The sequence below is a fragment of the Oncorhynchus mykiss genome, chromosome 1 (genome assembly GCF_013265735.2).
Source record: "Oncorhynchus mykiss isolate Arlee chromosome 1, USDA_OmykA_1.1, whole genome shotgun sequence".
Classification (NCBI taxonomy): Eukaryota; Metazoa; Chordata; class Actinopteri; order Salmoniformes; family Salmonidae; genus Oncorhynchus; species Oncorhynchus mykiss.
Genome location: NC_048565.1, coordinates 41,956,366 through 41,981,865, shown reverse-complemented (window position 1 = coordinate 41,981,865; position 25,500 = coordinate 41,956,366). Strand labels below are relative to the sequence as shown.

The window sequence follows — 25,500 nt, the reverse complement described above, 5'->3', positions numbered from 1 at the left end:
GTTTCAAAAGTCTGTTTAAAGGTTCACGTTCCAGCGGTTTAGGTATACAACTCTACAGTTGGAGTCTGGGTGTGAGCATCATATGCACGTCTGCCAAGGGATATCAACATTAAACCGGCGATATGCCAGCTCCTTTGCCTCTGTCCCTGGCTGCCTCATGATGATGGCATTGAAGCCCCGGTGGTAATCAGCCCACTCTGCCTGCTGTTGCACTCTCCTCCAGTGGCTTGTTTCAGGAACATCTGGTGGTTGACATGCAGCACCACCTGGCAGACGTCTCGGTGCAACACACTGTCTCTTAGCCACACACACACACACACACACACACACACACACACACACACACACTACAGTTGGTGTTTGGTAGGACTGTGTCTGTGCAGACATTACAGAGCCTAGACAGGGCTGAAGGCTCTGCAGTAACTAAGTGTGTTTTGTGGATGCCAAATCTGTTTTGTCGTGCCGGGGTGTGTTTGGGACCTGGTAACAATACAATAAGAGGTGTAATAAGCATTTGTGATATTTTAAGAAATACAAAACAGTTGTGTGCAGCACTTCAAGTCAATTTAATAATAGAAGCAACAGAGCATGAACAAAGTTCAATTTTATATATTTTCTTATCAAATAACATTTATAAAACTATTGTGCAAAACAATGCCATTTCTGTCTTCTTCAAAGGCTCTGCACCAGTGGATAGTCATAGTCCTCTTAAATTAGGAAATATAACAAGTATGCATAACTTAAACAGAAAGTGGTTAGCCTATATACTGTATGTACATTTGTACATAGATGTGGTTTGAGGGCCCCTGACGTGATGAGAAGCAATACTGCAGAGTCGACAAAACCTGCGACACAAACTGTATAAAAAATGTGATGTTACTGACTAGTACAATGTCATTTATTTGTTTGGCCAATTCTCCCGAAGAGCACTCCCAGGTTCATGGCTGATCTCAGAGTAGAAATGCTTCATCAGCAAACCCCGCTTAAGGTGACAAAAGCCAACTAAAGACTGGAGTATCAAACTAGTTTTGAACTGTTGACTTGTTAATACATACATACATACATGTAGTTCAAAGAGTCAACAAATTCCAATAAACTTCACAAAAATGTAAAAATAACTACATTACAATATAATAAATCTCAAATTACTATATTTTACAAATGGAGAGTTCACCCAAAATACAAAATTACTTAAATGTGTCCTTATCTTCAGAGATGAAAACAAATCTAAAGTTTGTATCGTGGTCGCTCCTGGCCAATAGACAACTTGTGGTAAAAGGTAAGGAAAAATATGTAACTTAGTAATTGGGCGAACTATCCCTTTAAAAGCTGAATATTCATGATCTATATCTTCAACATGTGAAATTAACATATTTTGAAATGGAGAAAAATACAGACAAGCATAGGCCATGAATGTAAACACGTTGTGCTGACACTTAACAGTAGTTACTTTTGTCACACCTTCAACTGTTTTCTTTTAAGTTTATTTTTAAGTTCTCTCTTTTTTTAACAGCTTATATTCCAGTATGTCCAATGCTGGGAGCACTCAAGTGTTTCTATAATGAAATGTCAATTCTACTTCTAGTGTTTCCCCATCCCAGAGACATACAGGAGATGGTCCTCTGGGGACTTCCCATGGCTCTTGCTGAGGTGGAGCTTGATGGCATGCTTACTGGCAAACTTACGGATACACAGCTGGCACCGGTACACAGTCCCACTGCCCTCCTCTTGTGACTGAGAAGAGGGTGCAGAAGAGAAGAGGAAAGGGTCCAGGAGGGGCAGTTCATCAGACCCACCTTTCGAGGAGTCCCTCAGGGTCTGTTTGGGGGAGAGCTTGGCCAGGTCCTTCAATCTGAAGCCCAGGTGGGCCTCCAGGTGGCAAATGTAGGCAGCGGGGGTCCGGATCTGTGAAGCGCACTCGCTGCAGAAGAACACCGGCTGGCCTGAGTCCAGGTTCTTGAGGAACTTGGTCCTGCCGGTTCTCCTCAGCTGGTACTTGACGTTGGCCAGCCAGTGACTGATGGTGGTCATGGAGAGGCCCGTGAAGCGGGACACGTGCATCCTCTCCTGGGGGCTCAGGTCGGACATGATGTACTTGCCCTCGGATGTCGGCCTGAGGCTGGAAGAGAACTGGGCCTGTAGGAGAAGCAGGTGCAGGGGGTTCCAGTTGGACTGACGGCCCTTCCTCTTATTGGCCATGGACCCCTCAGCCTCCTCTTGGGTGGTGGAGCCCACTACATCTGTGACCCGCTCTGTGATCCGCGTCCTGGAGGGGGGCTTGGAGACGTGGTGTGCTGATTGCGTCAGGTTCCTCAGCATGTCGGATATGTCCGACAGAGCGTTTTCATGTAACGGGCTGCTGGATGTGAAGGGAGAGACCACTGTCATCTTAGCAGGGGTCACCATTGAGGAAGGGGAGACGGAGGAGGCTGTGGATGAGGGAGTCAGAGGGTCAGAGCCAATAGAGCCCCCTCGATCACGCTTCCCTTTTGTCAGGTCCATGGGCTGGTCATCATTGGACTGACTTATGCCCCGACAAGCCACAGGCTCTGGGTGTCTCTTGGTGTGCGTGGGGGAGGAGGCCACGGCAGCCCTCTCAGCCATACTCTGGCTCAGCCTGGACAGCAGACTGAGAGGGTCCTGGCTGGGCAGAGTGGGCTTGGCTGCCTTCCCCAGGTGGACATTCATCACAGATTGAAGAGCACTTAAAGGGTTAACGAAGGGCTGCTCCAGAGGGGCGTGGCCTGTTATGAAGGCTGTGCTGCAGCTCAGAGCAGAGGCAGGCAACGGAACCGTTTTTCTCCTGCTCGCTCTCGCAGAGGGCGAGGCTCTGTCGCTATGGCTACTGTCACTGTTAGCCGGAGTCACCGCCCTCCACTCTCGAAGCAGGGACTCTGCTCCAGTGGACTCTGCGTCGTCACTTCCACAGGGGGGTCGGTGCACCTCTCTCTTGGGGGACACCTCTCTCTTGGGGGACACCTCTCTCTTGGGGGACACCTCTCTCTTGGGGGACACCTCTCTCTTGGGGGACACCTCTCTCTTGGGGGACACCTCTCTCTTTACCCTCCGCTCCACTTTGGCCACTTTCTCAGTCACCTTCTTAACCAGCTCCTCCATGGCCTGGAAGTTGTTGAGGTTGGGGAGGGGGTAGCTCTGACTAGCCGGTGGGGAGATCAAGGGCTGGCTCTTGCTGAGGGAAGAGAGCACCCCCTCTCCTCCAGTGAATAGGTACTTGAGAGGGGAGCTCTTCTCAGCACTATCCTGGGGCAGCTTCAGGGAGTTGGGGAACTGATATGCAGCGTGGATACTGGGGTATCCCCCGCAGCTGGGGTTGCCACTCTGGGCTTTATTGATGGCCGAAGTCACCGTGTTCTCCAGGGACTTGAGAATGTCGAAGCCGCCCTTGGGGCTCTCCTTCAGGTCCTCCTCGGTCAGATAGTTATACTTGGTGGAGTTGTGAAACTTCTCCTCAACCTCCTCGTCCGAAACCTTGTCATGGCTGACCATGTCCTTAGTACACTCGTCCTCCATCTCCTCTTTCTTAATGTCTTTGAGAGGAGGGGAGATGGCCAGGGCTGAAACGGCATAGGGTGGAGGGGGGGAGAATGTAGGAGCCAATGGGATTGACTGAACCCCCTCCTGTGTGGGGGGTGTGGCCTGTACAGTGCTGGGGGAGGCAGCCTCTGGGACGGGCCTGCCTCCTCTCTTGCTGGGGGGGTTGCCATTGGTGACCCGGAGGAAGTGACCCGTCACCATCATGTGGGCGGTCAGCTCCTGCAGGGTATTGTGGGAACTTCCGCACTCCATGCACTTGAGGATCTGGGACTTGCGCGATTCGAACTGCCACGCATAGCTTGCGCCGTTCTGGTGGCCGAAGCGGTTGCTGGGGATGATATAGGGGTTGGAGACCTTGTGGGAGGGGTCGTTGGGGTCACCACTCAAGGAGGCTTTGGGTTTGGGGGTCACCTCTCTTGAACTTGGGGAGCCAGGGAGGTCCAGGCTACCAGAGAGTGGGCCTCTCTTCCTTGAGATCATTTTGGCTGCCACAGGGGCCAGTGGCTCCTTCAGAGGCACTTTCTGGTAGTGTTTGGTCTTGATCATGTGGACGCTCAGGTCCTGCAGGGACTCGAAGGAGTGGCCACAGTACATGCACTTCAGCACCTTCGCAGCATCCTCCTTGCCTTCCATCTCCAGCAGGGAGCGCTTGCGAGGCTTGGACCAGTGCCCCTTGGCCCCGTTGGCTCCCCTCTCATGGTTGTCATCGCGGTAATGGCCCGTGTCGTTCATGTGCACGGTGAGCTCCACCAGGGTGTCGTAGGCGGCACTGCAGCCCTTGCAGCGGAACTTGCTGGCCCCGGTGAAGATGTTGCCGTACAGTCTGGGGTTCTGTCTATGGAGTTGCACTGTGCTGAAGAGACTGGGCTCTGAGGGATGAGGGTGGTGGCGGCTCTGAGAGGCCTGCTGCTGCAGGGACTTAGCCACTGCGGACTGGTGCCAGTCATAACTACTGCTGCTGCTACTGCTGCTGCTAGAGCTGCTAGTCCGCGGTGGCTTCTCCACATGTGTCAGTGTCTGAGTTGGCGTTGGGGTGGGGTTAAAGTTCAGGGGCGACCAATAAGTGTTGGTCAGGAAGCTGGAGTAGATGGTCTTCATCTGTTCCAGGGTGTCCAGCGCCAAGGGAGTGTCCAGCGCCAAGGGAGTGTCCAGCGCCAAGGGAGTGTCCAGCGCCAAGGGAGTGTCCAGCGCCAAGGGAGTGTCCAGCGCCAAGGGAGTGTCCAGCGCCAAGGGAGTGTCCAGCGCCAAGGGAGTGTCCAGCCTCACCCCTGCTCCGTTCAGAAGCTCTTTGACAGGCCTCTCCTCGGCGTCGACAGAGGTGGTCTCAAAGTCTGACAAGGGGTCGCTGGCATCGCTCACGTGTGATTCAATGTCCATCTCCTGAGCAGAGAGCTCGGCCCCAACAATGGAGTCCCGGTCACCCAGTGCCTCTTTGGTGAGGTCCTTTTCTGAGCCCTCTCCGTCCTTTTGAAAGTCCACGCCCTCTTCTTCCACCTCCTCCATCGCATGCTCCTTCATCTCCTCCAACTCCTCTGGAGAGTAGGCTGGAGGGGAAACAGAAGAGAGGGTGTGTTATATGAAGGCCACTGAACACACTGACCAATTCTATTAATTTCATAATATCTGATCACTTTTTTTCTTTTATTGAACTACCCTCTCCCCTGATTGGAGGACTTGGTGGAAAGCATGAAAATTGTTACATTGAAATAATATAGATATTCACTGAGTATACAAAACATTAAGAACCCTGATGTTTCCATGACATTGACTGACCAGGTGAAAGCTAGGACCCCTTATTGATGTCACTTGTTAAATCCACTTCAATCAGTATAGATGAAGGGGAGGAGACAGAATAAACAAGGATTGTTCAGCCTCGAGACAATTGAGACATGGATTGTGTGTATGCCATTGAGGGTGAATGGGCAAGACAAAATATTGAAGTGCCTTTGAACGGGGTATGGTAGTAGGTGCCAAGGCGCACTGCTTTGAACGGGGTATGGTAGTAGGTGCCAGGCGCACTGCTTTGAACGGGGTATGGTAGTAGGTGCCAGGCGCACTGCTTTGAACGGGGTATGGTAGTAGGTGCCAGGCGCACTGCTTTGAACAGGGTATGGTAGTAGGTGCCAAGCGCACTGCTTTGAACGGGGTATGGTAGTAGGTGCCAGGCGCACTGCTTTGAACGGGGTATGGTAGTAGGTGCCAAGCGCACTGCTTTGAACGGGGTATGGTAGTAGGTGCCAAGCGCACTGCTTTGAACGGGGTATGGTAGTAGGTGCCAAGCGCACTGCTTTGAACGGGGTATGGTAGTAGGTGCCAAGCGCACTGCTTTGAACGGGGTATGGTAGTAGGTGCCAAGCGCACTGCTTTGAACGGGGTATGGTAGTAGGTGCCAGGCGCACTGCTTTGAACGGGGTATGGTAGTAGGTGCCAGGCGCACTGCTTTGAACGGGGTATGGTAGTAGGAGCCAGGCGCACTGCTTTGTGTCAAGAACTGCAATGCTGCTGGGTTTTTCCCACTCAACAGTTTCCCGTGTGTATCAAGCACAGGTGTTTGGTGGCACCTTAATTGGGGAGAACGGGCTTGTGGTAATGGCTGGAGCGGAATAGTATCAAACACATGGTTTCTATGCATTTGATTTCATTCCATGAGCTCCGTTGCAGCCGTTATTATGAGCCGTCTTCCCTTCAGCAACCTTCACTGGTATCAAGCATGGCTCACCACCCAAAGGACATCCAACAAACTTGACACAACTGTGGGAAGCATTGGAGTGAACATGGGCCAGCATCCCTGTGGAACGCTTTTGACACCTTTTAGAGTCCATTTGACAAACTCATGCTGTTCTGAGGGCAAAGGGGGTGCAACTCAATATTAGGAAGGTTTGAACACACTCAGTGTACAAAACATTAAGAGCACCATCCTAATATAGCGTTGCACCCCCTTTTGCCCTCAGCACAGCCTCAATTCGTTGGGGCATGGACTAAAAGGTGTTGAAAGTGTTCCACATGGAGGCTGGCCCATGTTGACGCCACTGTTTCCCACAGTTTGGCTAGATCTCCTTTGGGTGGTGGACCATTCTTGATACACACGGGAAACTGTTGAGTGACAAAACCCAGCAGCGTTGCAGTTCTTGACACAAACCGGTGCGCCTGGCACCTACTACCATACCCTGTTCAAAGCAGTGTGCCTGGCACCTACTACCATACCCTGTTCAAAGCAGTGCGCCTGGCACCTACTACCATACCCTGTTCAAAGCAGTGCGCCTGGCACCTACTACCATACCCCGTTCAAAGCAGTGCGCCTGGCACCTACTACCATACCCCGTTCAAAGCAGTGCGCCTGGCACCTACTACCATACCCTGTTCAAAGCAGTGCGCCTGGCACCTACTACCATACCCCGTTCAAAGCAGTGCGCCTGGCACCTACTACCATACCCTGTTCAAAGCAGTGCGCCTGGCACCTACTACCATACCCTGTTCAAAGCAGTGCGCCTGGCACCTACTACCATACCCTGTTCAAAGCAGTGCGCCTGGCACCTACTACCATACCCTGTTCAAAGCAGTGCGCCTGGCACCTACTACCATACCCTGTTCAAAGCAGTGCGCCTGGCACCTACTACCATACCCTGTTCAAAGCAGTGTGCCTGGCACCTACTACCATACCCCGTTCAAAGCAGTGCGCCTGGCACCTACTACCATACCCTGTTCAAAGCAGTGCGCCTGGCACCTACTACCATACCCTGTTCAAAGCAGTGCGCCTGGCACCTACTACCATACCCTGTTCAAAGCAGTGCGCCTGGCACCTACTACCATACCCTGTTCAAAGCAGTGCGCCTGGCACCTACTACCATACCCTGTTCAAAGCAGTGCGCCTGGCACCTACTACCATACCCCGTTCAAAGCAGTGCGCCTGGCACCTACTACCAAACCCTGTTCAAAGGCACTTAAATATTTTGTTTTGCCCATTCACCCTCTGAACAGCACACACACAATCCATGTCTCAATTGTCTCAAGGCTTAAAAATCCTTCTTTAACCTGTCTCCTCCCCTTCATCTACATGTGACATAAATAACGGTTCATAGCTTTCAACTCGATTCACCTAGTCAGTCATGGAAAAGAGCAGGTGTTCCTAAAGGTATGTACACTCAGTGTATATGGTTTCTTCCTATTTGTACTGGACTCCAAGTGAATCGTCAAAATCAACCAGTCACTTGTCTTAATTCCAACCCTCAGATGTCCACAGACTGACCCATCTTTCCCACACAGGGTGTTAGTTGAACTATTGGAGAGGAAGTTTCTCTACTACGGGCGCCTGAGGACTCGCAGGGATAAATGAGCCATCTGTGCGGGAGGCGAGTGAAAGCCGAGTTGAGAAATGACAGTCATCCCATTTCACCTCATCAACCGTTAAGGTGTTATTTTCCTCCCAGACAAGCCTGTGTTTATATACTACCCCAGCCACACATATAACTAGCTGATTCTCCTCTACTCTCTCCTTTACTTTGTTTATGGTGGGGTAAAACAAAAAACAATATCTTGGCAAAAACACAATGTGCCATTTTATTTATCTCAGGGCGCAACAGCTTGAAATGAAAGCTAAATCGGAAATTAATGAAGCTCAATCGTGCTGTGGCATTCTCCTCTGGGGTAATAAATGAGTTGGATCAACCTCCATCTGTCAGTTAATATGTCTGACGCCTCTTCAACTGCCTCTCGTCTGTCTGTCCGTCTCCACAAACACACACACACACACACACAACAGACAGGGACACACACAGACAGGGACACACACAGACAGGGACACACACACACAGACAGACAGGGACACACACACACACAGACAGGGACACACACACACACAGACAGGGACACACAGACAGACAGGGACACACAGACAGACAGGGACACAGACAGGATTTCCACTCATTGCTAATAAAGGGAAATATGATTTATGATAAGACTTTTTAAAATGTTAGATCGACACCTTTCAAAGTCAACTAAATGGAAGTGAGGCACATGAGATTATCAATGGTGATGAGTATCACAGACAGACTAGAAGTGCCTTTTGGAGCAGGCTAACAGGTGCTTGGTGTTAGGCAAAACACACATACACAGGACATCAGAGACATTTCCTCAGAGAGAAACAGACATAAGAGTGCGAGGTTGAGTAAGAGACGATGGCAACACATAAGCAACCTGTCACTTTGCATGTGTGCGCCCTCGGCTCACCTTAGACAGGTGTGTACGTTTTCTGGGTGCCTGGCCCTGACCGATCACAGGGGACAACGACCCTCCCTCAGCACCCCCCCCCCCCTCCCGTCTTCAGAGAGTGACGGTCCCCTGTAGTGACAGACCCTCCCCCACTCGGGTCCCCACACACTGTCACAGCTAAGTGGGACAAATGTCTTGGCGAAGGACACATCACCAGCCTCCTCCCTTTGCCCCTTCCCTTTCTGCCCACTTCATTATAGACCCCCCCCCCCCAAAAAAAAAAACAACAACCTATGAGCAAAGATGTTCTGAACGTCCTGTATACTTATGACAGGCGAGCATTCTGGCCACACCACACACACCCCACACACACACACCACTTCAAATCACTAATCCCTTTACACACAAACACATCCAGTCTAAAAAAAAATGTCATCGCTGGAATAACCCCCATATCCTGCTAACAGCTAATCTCAGGGCGGCTGGGCGGTGGTCTGATGTTGGCCCTTGGGGCGGTGGGTGTCAGCAGGCAGGCAGGCAGGCAGCCCCACTGAAAGGGCCAGTCTAATAGGGACCTGGCAGGTGCGGTCTAGTCTCCCAACCTGCCCGTAGATTTAGTTTGTCACTGGGTATCCATTACCTGCCAGTCTCCGCTGATCTTCTGCGACAGCCCTGATCAAAAGATGTCACTGGGCCCCGTGCGCTTGGCAGGGCCTGGCACACCGCTCGTAAAGAGGGCCAAGCTGGGTGTAAATAAAATGACATGATCACTTCCCTGGCCTCATGTCCTGGACACAATTATGATAATGTGAAGGAGGGGGGGTTCTGAGGAGGTAAATCGCTCACCGCTCGGCGGACAAACCAGCAGGGGAGAGGTCTTAGGTTTTTTTCTCTCCTCCGATCTCCGGATGGTGTTCGTGTGAGTGTCTAATTTGAAGGATGAAATACAGTCAGGATGAGGTGGCTACGTTAATGTGTTTGTATCCAGAGCAGCTGGTCACAGATGTCAGGTTCAATCACTGAGGTTATGACTCTGGCATTAGCAAGCAGGTTGAAAGAGAAGTCCTTAGTTCGCTCTTATAGTCTTGATCAATGACCCATCGTGAACATGCTTCACATATTCCTTTGAACCTTTGTTCTAGCTGTATATGACTCCTTTTGGTGAGAGTGTCATTTTGGCAAGCCTTTCCTAACACAAAAATGTTCAAAAATATGAAGAACATAATTCCAATCTCCTAGTCTAGTCTAAAGTCTAGACAGCAAGGCTAAGATGTGGGCTGAAAGGGCATCGCAATAAAAACGGGCGACCAGCAGTCAACGCTCCCAGGCAATTTAAAATGCAAAACAGTCATTACATCTGAGCACTATCTGTTAATTTGATCCCCAATGACTGATCATCCATCACCGTGGGTGACAACCACCATCCAATTATTCTCCCAAGCTTGACTGACAACAGAGGTGATTTATCACTCTAATGAAATGTGATGGGTGTGTTGGGTTCATTCTGAGAAAAATGAGGGATTATTTAGAATACACCTGGATGGAGAATTAACAGATCGCTACACTCTCGAGGATTATCAAAGGGTTATTTGTGGAGGTGTAAGGATCGACATGAAACCATCTAAAGAACCCTTTGTGGTTCTAGCTAGCACCTTTTTCTTCTAAGAGTGTTCCGACGATCAGGAACAGGGAAGAAACATGGGATAAACAGGCACTGTGACTATACACCAAAAGTGAGACGCAAAACCAGGCCCTCTCTTCTGATGGTAGATGGTACACCCTAGTACATCATCAGTAATCATTTAGTCAAAGGCAGGAGTCACACCCTGTCCTGGAAAGGCTGGTGAGTGATGGAAGCAAGACACAAGAAAAGGTGAAGGCTTCAACTGAAAAAAAAATATGAAAGAAAACAAAAAACATGCATCCTGAAGTAATCAGCTTTTAAGAACAGTAAGGGTGGATCTGTTCGCCCTCAGCTCCCTGCACTGCCCAGTGATCACCTCACTCAGCCTCCACACAGATGGGGAAACAGCCAGTAGAGCTGGGAGCCAAATCACACACAACACTGGGGTAAACAGGATGTGTAATCAAGACACTACTACCAGAGTCTGCACTTCAACCACTGAATGACATAGCAGCTTACAGCTAGCTACAGGAGCTGACCACAGAACAGCTGAAAAGAGGGAGAGGAAGGAGAAGTCAAAAGGAGTAAAAGAAGGAGAGTGTTATATTTGTCGGTGGTCCAACCACCAACTAGCCTAAAGCGACAGACTTAGGCTATCATAGCTGGCACCGAAGCAAATGTGGCTAATGGCTATTCATAGGAAAGGGATGCCATCATTAAGCTCTCTCGTTCTGCTACTGTAGCACGTAACAATAACAGTTCCACAGATAGGAGGCCAGGGGTTGGCCAGCTAAAACAGCCAGCTAGAGTTAAAAACGGAGGAGGAATAAGGGAGAAGAGAGTGGATTCATTCATTGAACATGATGAGCCTGCCTCTCCCACACATTGCATTTGGTGAGAATTGGCTAACAATAGGTAGTTATAGCAGGGCGGCTATTTAAACAAATCCAAACCGTGGATACATCTCTCCTATCCCAATAGACTGCTTTTAGGGTAACTAGAAAAATAGGAGGAAAAATGTTAAGATATGCTTCAAAGTGGCAACATCCTTAGAGGATCACGAGGTGGTAGTGAACAACACTCTACAGTATGATCATAGATCACAGTAAGGGTACTGAGAGTGGAGAGAGTTAAGCAGGGCCTCACTACCCAGCTGTGGTGTTTCTTATTCCGGACATTTGTTCTTTAACTGGACCCTCTTGCCCTTAAAGCAACACAGTGTCTCGGCAGGGGGGCCTTACTTACAGGAAGGAGCCTTAAATAACACTTAGAACCTCCAGGAAGTAAGTCACCACAGCCTAAAAATCACACAACCGCAAACCACCGACTTCCACTAGTTCCAGTTTCCCAGCAGTCGACTGACTCCAGGCTTTAAAATAGATTTGAATAATTCCATACCAAAACAGTCTTGTTTGGTTCTATCAAAATGTCCGAAGATCAGTGGGGAAAGTAAAATGAAATGTCTTCATTCCTTAACATATGTCATGCTAGGCTAACCACTCATTGGTCTTGTGGTGGTATTCCCCTCGTGTCCTCTGTTGCTAGGAAGGAGGGAGTAGCATGAGGTGAAATTATACTCTGTCAGAAATAAATGTGACTTGTTTCAGGAAACTAGGCATATGTCGCACGTCACTACTTCACAGGAGATGCATTTGAACATAAATATATATTTTGTTTTAAATCAAAATGTGTTTTGTTTTGGCAGAAACGCCATCTGGAACACATGACCTTTCATGTGCCTTAATAACAAATGTGTATTCCAATCTGTAAATACAAATAAAATTGTTAAAATTACGAGCCTAGTTGGTTTAGCCACGGGAAAAGTCAGGAACCTTCCCACTAGCCATGATTGGCTGAGATAATGGATGGACTGGACATGCTGGGAGATGAGTTTGGATTGGTCTGCCATGTAGCATGCTTCTGTCTATAAGGTGAGCTGCTCAGTATGTGTTGATAGCCCTTTCTACAGTGCCATTTTTGAAAGATATAACATTAGCCATCGTGAACTACAAACGTTTTGCTACAATTCTCAACAGCATTGATGCCCTGAATTTAGCAGGTGCTATCGACAGATCAGTTGGAAAAGATGGAGTAATTTCTGCACACACCACTGTCAGTGTGAACTGGAGTGACTTGACAACACTGGCCAAACAAGATGTCGCTACAAACAAAAACTGAGTTTAAATGGTTCCAGTCTGCTGTGAGGCGTTCATCCATTTATACAGGTAAGAGTCTAGCTACATTTTCAGATATTATAAGTCAGAAAGTTATTTTCATTGCAAGTTACGGCATACTATTAGCTAGCTAGTGAACGTTAGCTTGCTAGCTAGCTAACGTTACATGTATGATCTGTGTAGTAATGTTATTAGAATCAGAAAACCATTTGCATTGCTAGTTGTAGCCTAATTGTAGCTAGCTAACATTAAAACCTAGTTTATTAGCTTTAGCTACCTGCAGATTCATACTACAGCTATGACAATGTTTGTATTGGTAGTAATATGAGTTGGAATTATGCCGGTTCATTGTTGAGCTAGCTAGCTACATGTCTAAACAAAAGACTTTGCCAGTTGATTACATCAAGTTAGCCAGGTGTGTCTGGGGGTGATTACAGCCATCTATAGTATTTCATAAACATGAGTACATGCCTAAACATAAGTGACCCATCCACATAGATTTTATTTTATTTACTTTATTTTATTATACCAGAGACAGTAATGTGAACAACATTGACAATACACCAAAATCAGATTAGGATATAGGGCAAGGGCTAGATAGTGTATTTTTACCTGGAGTTTATCTTATTGTAAGCTACTACTTTTACCACTTTTATAGTCTTCAAATCTTTGATTGTTTACTAAACTACTCACTATGTTTAGTACATGGCCTCACATGTGAATCCTTAAAGAGATGGGTGGGGCTAATGCTTAAGAGGGTATTAACAATGCAGAAACATTCAAGGGCCATTTTCTCAAAAGTGGGGTTACAAGTTTATCAACTTTCAAAGGAGTTGTTCCTCAACTGCTGTGTATGATGTAAAATTTTCTAGCTCTCTACTTTCATCCAATGTAAAAAATAAAAATAAAAACACAATTAAACATTTTGCTACATAAGACCGAATCGAGGTGGTCGGTAACAGATCGGCTACAGGTAGAGTTTCTCTCAACTGTCAGTGGAGGTAAGACAACATAGTCCAACACTCAAAATGGTAGAAAAGTGTTGTAAGTCATAACCTTAAGAGAAAGATTTACTAATATGTGGCTGTGTTTGATCGCTCAAAAAGAGATGCTCACGGCAGTCTATTACTGTACATCACTGTTCCTCCTATTCTGTTCCTATTTTCTACCCCCTAATGAATGATTGAATGCACTGTGTCCGCTGATTGTAGTGCAGGATGTGTGCTCAAGGAGATGGGAAAAACAGAGATTCCTCTTGCTCCAGGTGAGGCTCAATGTTGTACCATGTTGAGAGAGCGAGCGAGAGAGACTGGGAAAGCAGATAGATCAAACTGTACTGTACTCCCAGAATGCTGCATTGTTGTGTTATGACTGGACCTACAACAGGCAGCTGTATACAGACCTTCAGGACCTGAGCTACACTGTGTACAAAACATTAAGAACACCTGCTCTTTCCATGACAGACTGACTAGATGAACACTATGATTCCTTGAGGTCGCTTATTGAGGTCTTGTTAAATCCACTTCAAATCAGTGTAAATGAAGGATATTTTGCCCTCTATTCAGCCTCAATTAATTGGTGTATGGACTCTACAAGGTGTTGAAATACATCCACAGGGCTGCTGGCCCATGTTGACTCCAATGCTTCCCAATGCTTTAACTTGTATAAAGTTGACTGGATTTACGTTGGGTGCCATTCTTGACACATGGAAATTGTTGAGCGTGAAAAACCCAGCAGCGTTGCAGTTCGACACAAACTGCCGTGCCTGGCACCTACTAACATACCCCATTCAAAGGGCACTTGAATCTTTTGTCTAGCCCATTCACCCTCTAAATGGCACACATACACAATCTGTCTCAAAGCTTTAAAATCCTTCTTTAACCCGTCTCCACCCCTTCATGTACACTGATTGAAGTGGATTTAACAAGTGACATCAATAAGGGATCATAGCGTTCACCTGGATTCACCTGGTCAGTTTGTCATGGAAAGTACAGGTGTTATTAATGATTTGTATAGTCAGTGTATGTGTGCCATTCAGATGGTGAATGGGCTAGACAAAAGATATAACTGCCTTTGAACAGGGTATGGTAGTAGGTGCCAGGTGCACTGGTGTGTATCAAGAACTGCAACGCTGCTGGATTTTTCATGCTCAACAGTTTCCTGTGTACAGTGCCTTGCGAAAGTATTCGGCCCCCTTGAACAGTGGGGATGGTGTGTTCAGCTGTGTTGCTTTTACGCCAAACATAACATTTTGCATTGTTGCCAAAAAGTTCAATTTTGGTTTCATCTGACCAGAGCACCTTCTTCCACATGTTTGGTGTGTCTCCCAGGTGGCTTGTGGCAAACTTTAAACAACACTTTTTATGGATATCTTTAAGAAATGTCTTTCTTCTTGCCACTCTTCCATAAAGGCCAGATTTGTGCAATATACGACTGATTGTTGTCCTATGGACAGAGTCTCCCACCTCAGCTGTAGATCTCTGCAGTTCATCCAGAGTGATCATGGGCCTCTTGGCTGCATCTCTGATCAGTCTTCTCCTTGTATGAGATGAAAGTTTAGAGGGACGGCCAGGTCTTGGTAGATTTGCAGTGGTCTGATACTCCTTCCATTTCAATATTATCGCTTGCACAGTGCTCCTTGGGATGTTTAAAGCTTGGGAAATATTTTTGTATCCAAATCCGGCTTTAAACTTCTTCACAACAGTATCTCGGACCTGCCTGGTGTGTTCCTTGTTCTTCATGATGCTCTCTGCGCTTTTAACGGACCTCTGAGACTATCACAGTGCAGGTGCATTTATACGGAGACTTGATTACACACAGGTGGATTGTATTTATCATCATTAGTCATTTACGTCAACATTGGATCATTCAGAGATCCTCACTGAACTTCTGGAGAGAGTTTGCTGCACTGAAAGTAAAGGGGCTGAATAATTTTGCACGCCCAATTTTTCAGTTTTTGATTTGTTAAAAAAGTTTGAAATATCCAATAAATGTCGTTCCACTTCATGATTGTGTCCCACTTGTTGTTGATTCTTCACAAAAAAATACAGTTTTATATCTTTATGTTTGAAGCCTGAAATGTGGCAAAAGGTCGCAAAGTTCAAGGGGGCCGAATACTTTCGCAAGGCACTGTATATCAAGAATGGTCCACCACCCAAAGGACATCCAGCCAAGTTGACACAACTGTGGGAAGCATTGGAGTCAACATGGGCCAGCATCCCTGTGGAATGCTTTCGACACCTTGTAGAGTCCATGCCCCGATGAATTGAGGGGTACAACTCAATATTATTAAGGTGTTCTTAGAGCTGTGGCAGTCATGAAATTTTGACAACCGGTTATTGTCATGCAAAATACTGGCGGTCTCACGGTGATTAACAGACAGGTTTAGCATCTCCATACAAGCCTTTGTAACATCTACATTTAACAAAGTTGACCTACTGTATGTTATTTGGCTATGCACACCCTGTTCTCTCATCAAGTCATCATACTTTCTCAAGTTAATCTTGTCTTTACTAATATGTCAAATTAGTTTTGATTTAGAATGGCCTATTATAAACATAATATATGTTGGGTACTCCTCTAGGCAGGTAGCCTAGAGGCTAGAGCGTTGGGCCAGGAACCGAAAGGTTGCTGGATCGAATCCTCGAGCTGACAAATCTGTCGTTCTGACCCCTGAACAAGGCAGTTAACCCACTGTTCCCCGGTAGGCCGTCATTGTAAATAAGATTTTGTTCTTAACTGACTTGCCTAGTTAAATAAAAGGTTATATGTGCAGGTACAGAGAATGGAGGCCACTTTCCGGGTGGTTCGTTTCACTCATGTCAGGTAGCCTACTCTGGTTATTTGCTGCCTGTTCCTGCAGTTACACCCAGCACTTAATTTGGGAAACCAAGTGAAATCTGTAGTAACATTTTTTCATAACTAAACTGTTAACAGCCCAGCTCTCTGCACGCCAGAGAAAGAAATATTATATAATGGCACAATCATTATTTAAATGTATTTATTTATTTATTTATTATATTTATTAATTATATATATATTAAGCTCTTATATGCATATGGTGTTTTGAATTAATCACCACCTTAGAAAGGCTGTCCATTTCATTGTGTTTCATTGTGTTTGTATTTGCATTGATGTCAGAGTGGTTGGAGGCCTATTTATTGCCTACCTCTACTCTTCTACATTTGTACACACTGTACATAGATTCTTTCCTATGTGTTATTGACTGTACTTTTGTTTATGTGTAACTGTGTTGTTGTTCTTGTCGCACTGCTTTGCTTTATCTTGGCCAGGTCGCAGTTGTAAATGAGAACTTGTTCTCAACTGTCCTACCCGGTTAAAGAAAGGTGAAATAAAATAAAATAAATAGAGGGACAATAGAGCGCCGAGAACCAGGCCAATAGTGAGTTGGATAATCCTAACTACGTCATTGGCTTCATCAATAAGTGCATTGATGACGTCGTCCCCACAGTAACAGTACGTACATACCCCAACCAGAAGCCATGGATTACAGGCCGCATCCGAACTGAGCAAAAGCTGCGCTTTCAAGGAGCGGGACTCTAACCCGGAAGCTTATAAGAAATCCCGCTATGCCCTCCGACGACCCATCAAACAGGCAAAGCGTCAATACAGGACTAAGATCGAGTCGTACTATACCAGCTCTGACGCTCATCGGATGTGCATGGATTGCAAACATTACAGACTAAAAAGAGAAGCACAGCCGGGAGCTGCCCAGTGACACAAGCCGACCAGACGAGCTAAACTACTTCTTTGCTCGCATCGAGGCAAATAACACTGAAACAATGCATGAGAACACCAGCTATTCCCGGAAGACTGTGTGATCAGGAATTCTGCAGCCGATGTGATTAAGACCTTTAAACAGGCCAACATTCACAAGGCCGCAGGGCCATGCGGATTACAAGGACGTGCACAGACCACCATAGTCCCTGTGCCCAAGAACACTAAGGTAACCTGCCTAAATGACTACCAACCTGTAGCACTCAAGTCTGTAGCCATGAAGTGCTTTGAAAGGCTGGTCAGGGCTCAAAACACCATCATCCCAGATACCCTGGACCCACTCCAAGTTGCATACTGCCCCCACAGATCCACAGACGATGCAATCTACATTGCACTCCAGTGACCTTTACCACCTGGACAAAAGGAACACCTATGTGAAAATGCTATTCATTGACTACAGCTCAGCATTCAACATCATAGTGCCCTCAAAGCTCATAAATAAGCTAAGGACCCTGGGACTAAACACCTCCCTCTGCAACTGGATCCTGGACTTCCTGATGGGTCACCCCCAGGTTGTAAGGGTAGGCAACAACATGCCACACTGATCCTCAACACAGGGGCTCCTCAGGGGTGAGTGCTTAGTCCCCTCCTGTACTCCCTGTTCACTCATGACTGCACGGCCAGACACGACTCAAAAACCATCATTAAATTGGCCAATGACAACAATGGTAGGCCTGATTACCGACAACGATGAGACAGCCTATAGGGAGGAAGTCAGAAACCTGGCCATGTGGTGCCAGGACAACAACCTCTCCCTCAACATGATCAAGACAAAGGAGATGATTGTGGACTACAGGAAAAAGAGGACAGGGCACGACCCCATTCTCATCGACGGGACTGCAGTGGAGCAGGTTGAGAGTTAAGTTCCTTAGTGTCCACATCACCAACAGGTCCAAGCACACCAAGACAGTTGTGAAGAGGGCACGACAAAACCTATTCCCCCTCAGGAGACTGAAAAGATTTGGCATGGGTCCTCAGATCCTCAAAAGGTTCTACAGCTGCACCATCGAGAGCATCCTTACTGGTTGCATCACTGCCTGGTATGGCAACTGCTCTGCCTCTGACCGCAAGACACTACAGAGTGTAGTGCGATCGGCCCAGTACGTCCTGTCATCCAGGACCTCTATACCAGGCGGTGTCAGAGGAAGGCCTAAAAATTCTCAAAGACTCTAGCCACCATAGTCATAGACTGTTCTCTCTGCTACCGCACGGCAAGCAGTACCGGAGCGCCAAGTCTAGGTCCAAGAGGCTTCTAAACAGCTTCTACCCCCAAGCCATAAGACTCCTGAACATCTAGTCAGATGGCTACCCAGCCAGACCCCCCCCCCCCCCCCCCCCCCCATTACTACTCTCTGTTGTCAGCTACGCAGTCACTTTAATACTTTAATAACGCTACCTACATGTATATACTACCTCAACTAACCGGTGCGCCCGCACATTGACTCTGTATTGGTGACCCCCTGTATATAGTCTCGCTATTGTTATTTTACTGCTGCTCTTTAATTACTTGTTACTTTTATCTCTTATTCTTATCTGTATTTTTTTTAAACTGCATTGTTGGTTAGAGGCTCGTAAGTAGGCATTTCACTGTAAGGTCTACACCTATTGTATTCATGCGACTAATAAAATTGTATTTGATTTTCACTAACATGTCCAGAGTGCATAAGAGGAGATTACCGTGACTCAGCGGTCACATAGAGTTTTACTGTGGTCATGTCTCATGACTGCCGGTGTGGCGGTAATATAGTCACAGCAATAACCCTAGTTGTTCTTAATGTTTTGTACACAGTGTATATTGGTTAATCTGACATTCAACCAGCTACAGTACAAAGACAAAGATCTCTCACACACAAACAAATCTGAGGAGAAAGAGATAGAGACCCTCTCAGATGTTATGTTCTCACCACATCAAAGGGACAACCATTCAAGGCCCACTCCACTCCCAACAAACAGCTGCTGCGATGATCGCCTAGCAACGAGGAGGTGATGGACGGGGACCTAAGATGGATGGGCACCATAAATCACAACACCAGTGTCTGTGTGTGTGGGGCGGGAGAAAGAAACAAAACAACCTTTTTTCTAATTGTGGAAGAGAGACGAAGCAGCGGAGCTGACCTTGCCTTGACCCCTCACTGTACTCTTATTCATGATTGTGGAGTAACTGCCCGGAGCACAGAGGAGCAGAAGCCTGCTGACCTCCACAGGGCACAGTAAAATGGGAGGGTTTTGGTCAGACATCTAGTCCATTGTATTTCTAATTTACGCTACACTAATCAAACTGAATATCCATTAAAACCAACCATCACGTTTTTTTACGCCTAGGAAGCAAGGCACAATTTTCCCATTAAATGATTTGCAAGCACATTGTTAGCTTATAAAAGACAGCGACCGAGTTTTTTCAGAGGGCCGAACCCTCCAGGCAAAGCAATCTGGGTAGTGTAGTTGAGGGATAAATGTCATATCATCACTATAGCTGGGCCATATGATTCGGCCCAACTGCTGTGGCCCGGGTGTCTAGTAACACTCCGCCAGAGAGCACGGTCATTCATCACACAGTGAGTGTCTGTCTAAGGCTTTCCACTCTGCTCGTCCTGCTCTCCAGTTACAGCCCTACACGGCCAGCCTAAATAATATTCTCCATGATAAATGGCACTATAAGCCTGGTATCCATCATTAATCTGCTTTTTACTCTTGGGGAGTGCTGGTTAGGACCACAGGATAGCAGAGCAGCTTGGGTTCATTTGGAGGCCAGCCTAGCATGAGTGATACCCATCATCCCGCTCATCAGTCGCGCACACCATCTCCCTCTCTCACACACAAACTCCATTGCACACACGCAAACACGCACCGTAACACAAGGTGTAAATTACACACATTCGGATACACACATATACATATTCACACACACTCAAACACATATATTCAATAACCAAACATCCGGAGACTCATGGAAGAATATTCTGTCACTCATCAAAACATCACATAATTTAATCCTCTGCCATCTAAAAACCCTTCCCGTTGTCATCGTCCTCCCCACCACCTTCTCTCCAGCATTTTGTACAGTACCATACTCTTGTGAGAGTCTTAAAACCATTATTTTTCTATTTGTTTCTTTGTTACTTTCTTTCTCCTCATTTTCTAACTATACTCACTCTGCCTCTCTTTCTCAATTCCTTCCCCCCCTCTCTCTTTGTTTCTCTCAGTCCCTCTCGGTCTACTTCTCTCCTCTTTCATTCTCTTGCTCGCTCTCTCTTTCTCCCTCCCTCCCTGTGTGTCTGCTAAAGCCAGTATGATAAATGACACACGTCAGTGTGTCAGGAACGAAGGGTGGGTCAGTGATAAATGACTCTGTTGAAAAGGAAATCGGCTCTTTGGCATGGCCGGGCTATTCTCCTCCTGGATTTGGTTTCAGGACCCCTGAAGACCAGAGCGGGCTCAGTTTCCTGAAAAGACCACACATCCCACTAGGCTCTGACGCGTTGCCCTCTGGGAGGGGAGCTGAGGGTTTGCGTAAGCAAGACTGCCCCAATTGTTGCCATATCGCAGCTGCATCTATCACAACAACGAATGGCGGGACTATTTTTATAAAGTATCTACGTAGGCCTACTCCACTCACATACATGAGGGCCCTGAAACCTGATCTGAGGAGGGTAAGAGCTGTGAAGATGCCAGTAGCACAATATTTTTTTCCATGGCAAAAATGAAAAAAAAATGAAGCAGATCAAGCTGATCCTTTAAAAACGTGCTGCATGTGAAATAGTGTGCTATAGCTTGGAAAATAAATAAATGTGATTCTGAATGACAATCTAATGTTTGTTTCCAACATTAGGGCTGTTTTCCTAAAGGAGTTAAGTCCGCTTCGTGTTTTGTTTTCTTGCCACGTTACTAACGAGTATCGTGATACTGGTATCGTCCCGGCCCCGGAAGAGGATGGCCTACTCTTTTTGTGATTCGTTCACTCCCTTTTGGAGCCCGGCCCAAGGTCTGACATCTGCCAAGTGGGGTTAAAAAAAAAAAAACGCACAAAAAAAAGAGGAGCCCGTTCCACCTCTCCCTCCCAGTTTAAGGTGGCATTGTTATCATTACACTGGGTGGTGTCTGTCAATACCTGTGGGAAGCACTCAGTCAACCACCCCTCCTCAACGGCATGGCAGGCAGGTGCAGCGACCTCATTAGGTATGCACTTATCAGACATAGATCACAGGCATGACTCAACCCCACCGGAATCCAACCACAGTAACTTTCATTAGCCATGGTTGGCGTGGCCTACAAAACTACAACAAAAAAAACCTCCTTGAGACTCACACCTGCACGGTCTAGTCCTACCTGTTAGTGGAACAATTACGAGCCCATATGCCCCCTCATTCCTGTAATAACAAATACAGAACACACACACACTCAGTCACCCACAGATATAAAACAAAAACAATTTCTGTTGGTCTCTGCAATTCATGTCAATAAGCATATTTGTAAGTAATCATATGTTGTTTCCATTTCAATTAGTATTTTTGTTCTATGTGCGCACATAGAACAAAAATACTAATTGAAAATGTAATGATAATATACAGTACCTGAGCACATTTCTGTCTCAGTATAAGAGATGCTGCAGTGACGACAACAGCTGTGAGTAACAATGAGGAGGGGGGGGGGGGGTGAGGAGTGGAGGTAGTAGATGGAGGGGAGAGGTAGAGGGATGAAAGAGTTCAGAGGAACGATGGCCTATGACTGACACTCCTCACTGGGGCCTCTATGGTTGCAATTCCTTTCATCACCCCTGCCATCCAAACCACCCACCCACCCATCCACACACACACACACACACACACACACGATGGCTGCCACAGCTGACCTGGCAGCTATAGGCCTGACCCTGCAGAAACAGGAGACCACTAGCCGTAGAGCCCAGTCTAAACCAGAACTCCCAGCGCCGCTGGAACTGCTCACAAAGATTACTGGAGCACAGGGAGGCCGGATTAGAGCAGGGGGCTTGATTTCACTAACCTGGCCTGAGTAGGAGACTCGATACCTGCCTGAATTTTTATTTATTTATTTTTAAATAAAAACAAAACTCACTCTCATAGAAACACATCACACCAAAACATGCACGCACGCAAGTACCCACGCAGGTACACACATACCAAATAGAGCCACTAACTGTGAGGATGCTAACTTAGGGGCCATCTTGTTAGGTCCCAGTCACTACACTGAGTACACTCACTAGAATGCTTTAATGTAAAACATCATAGCCCCTGGGCCTACAGCCTAAGCTAATCATAAGCTATGTGAATGCATCCGGAGTTTCTTCCCCAGCTGTTTGCGTTTCTCCTGTCAGGCTGCCCTTGGTTGTTAAAAGCACTCAAACCTGACCCACACAGGTACGCCCGGCCATTTGTCACCTGCAGCGGAAAATTGAGTTACAGCACGACCAAAGGCTAGCGCTGCGCCGGGAGCGGAGGCACTGTGTAATATCAACTTGATTACATCAAAGTGGTGGCAAACCTGGTTGGTTGAGGCCGGGCACACAGACTTGTCATCTCCAATCATTAAGCCTGTCAAGACTCCATCAGCCTTTCCAGCTAATTAGGTGAAGTCTAATGAAGCAAGCAAAACTTCGCCTTTTTCTAGGAAAATGCTGAGGGGGGAGGGGAAGAACAGCGGGTGAGAGATGGAGAGATATAGAGAATATGAGAGAGAGAGAGAGGAGATTTTTCATGCAAGTCTCAAGGTTGCTGTGGGCTTGCTTTCCCCCTAAGTCCCTAATCAAGGCCCATCATCTGTCATCCTTTTCTTTGCTCTCTCCATCACCATGCTCTGTGCTGCAATCAATTCATCATCACCCTTTGTGTGCCACTGAACAGTTGACAACTTTATAACTTGCAGCTGGAGGGACCCACTGACAAAAAAAGGAGGTAAAAATAAAGAATTAATGAACAAAGAATGACATTAAAAGTTCCCCAACATTTCCACAACAAACACAGAATGGGTCTATATTACAACATCCCATGATCCTGCCTCAACAGAGACAAAACAAATGGACAGAAAAGACAACAAAAAAACAGTAGAAAAAAATATTTCTCGTTCTGAAATCAGGAAGCTTTCAGACATTCTTTATGCTCTCCCTCTGAGCGAGTGTGTACATTAGGCAGGGGCATTTTGATTAAATAAAAGCCTGGGCCAGCGTATGGCTAAACAGAATGGGAGCACTCACTCAGCCTGTCTCTGATTGACCATTAAAGCCATTGATGAATGGGCCTGTCAGAGAAGAGACAATTAAATCAAACATGAAACAAAGCCTTCCCGACTGCCTGGTCTAATAGAGAAAACCATTCCTCCCCTCCATTACATTGTGCACTTCTCATTTTACAACCCCCCTAGTGTGCATGTGTGTTTGTAGGCTCTGTGTGTGTGTCAGACTGTGAAACCACTTTACCCCTCTGCTTTTTGTGAGTCACTTGACCATTGCAGGGGAGGGGGGTACACGATGCTTTCAAAGTGCTTTTAATGTGACGTCATGGGGCTGCATAACATGGGGGAATGATTTCCTGATGTAGATCGGGAAGAAACAGATCAAAGCGGATGACAGCTAATCAATCAACTGTCAAATCAGACATGGCAACTGTCGATTACACCTTCTTTCAGTCCACAATCTCTTCGTCTGGACCCAATTGTTTGTTTTATACAAATACAAAAGCATAAGTTATTCGTCCACCTCCCAATTCCAAAGTTAGCCGCTTGGATCAAATGTTCAAAGCCCCTAGAGACTCAGAGTATTGGCACCGCCTTGGGCATTTCGCTGTTACAGACGGAACACTTTTCACACATTTTAATTCTTCCACCAAGGTAAGTTAACGTTTACCGGGAAAGTAAACTATCCATGGGAACAATGGGAATAGGAAAGTTGACGGCAGCCATCGGATGTGGGTGATACTGTGACAAATAGTATGGCTACTTTGTAACGAGGGGAAACAAATGGTAACATTCGAGGGATAGGCCTACAGTTACAGTACTAGTATGCTACTCCTGGGATAGTGGGTTCGTATTACAAAGTGTTATTACAAATCAAGTTAGCCTATACATCGAGTAGATGCACTAGTATTCCTATGGGGGAAAAAATACTGGAAACGGAACTCCAAAGGTTTGAGATTGAGAACAACAAATCTTTGAGCTGCTATCGCTTCAAATAAAACCACTCCTGTCGTAGTGGGCTACGTACCTGCCGCGCGCTTGGGCGCTTCTTGTTTCCGCCGCGGCATGTTTGGTTTCCCAAAGAAGAGTTCTCTTTGGCCTCGTAGAATCCGAGCTGCTCCACTACACCGCGATTACGCCTTCATACACGACACAGTGACTATTCTCCGTAAGAAAACTAAGAGCATTGTTGTCAAATAGCACAGAAAAGTCCGCGGGAAAAACACAGCAAGTCGGGGGGGAAAAGGCGAATGTCTGTCGTCCCCCGCGCGCAATGACTGTAGTGGTCAACAGCGTTAAACGCGGCCACCTCGGATCCTCTCTTGTCTCATAGATGATCGCGTCACTCAAAACATGAGAATGGGCAAACCCACTGCTCCGTTAACTCTTTACACCTCGAGAGGGGAGGGACATTATGACACGAGGCAGTCCTATTCTCTTTACTGTCAACAATGTGTGGGCTACATCTATTGACTGAAAACAACAAATGACTAGTAATTAGAATGTAAAAGTCTAAACGAGATCACTGGGGGCCCAACTCTGACGTCACCCCATTGAAGTTGACATTTAAAAAGGTAAGGGTTAAGGTTGGGGTAAGGCTTAGGGCAGGGACATCCCAAGGTTCCCGGATAGCACTAATTATACTGAAAAATATAAACGCAACATGCAAAGCGTTGGTCCCATGCTGAGCTGAAATAAAAGATCCCAAAAATGTCAAATACACACAATAAGCTTATTTCATTCCAATTTTGTGCACAAATATGTTTACATCCCTGTCAGTGAGAATTTCTCCTTTGCCAAGATAATCCATCCACTGGGATATCAAGAAGCTGATTAAACAGATCATTACATAGATGCACCTTGTGCTTGGGACATTAAAAGACCACACTAAAATGTGCAGTTTTGTCACACAACACAATACCACAGATGTATCAAGTTTTGAGGGAGTGTGCAATT

The 25,500-nt window shown here is 46.6% G+C and overlaps 1 protein-coding gene across 1 annotated transcript; it reads right to left on the bottom strand.

The window, feature by feature from the left end:
• Positions 1 to 542: 542 nt before the first annotated feature.
• On the bottom strand, positions 543 to 24,909 carry tshz3a (teashirt zinc finger homeobox 3a). Its single transcript, XM_021601422.2, has 2 exons — positions 24,572 to 24,909; positions 543 to 5,099 (listed from the first exon to the last, which is right to left on the bottom strand). Exons 1-2 carry the CDS (start codon positions 24,609 to 24,611, stop codon positions 1,582 to 1,584), a joined length of 3,558 nt encoding a protein of 1,185 aa, XP_021457097.2. The 5' UTR covers positions 24,612 to 24,909; the 3' UTR covers positions 543 to 1,581.
• Positions 24,910 to 25,500: the final 591 nt, after the last annotated feature.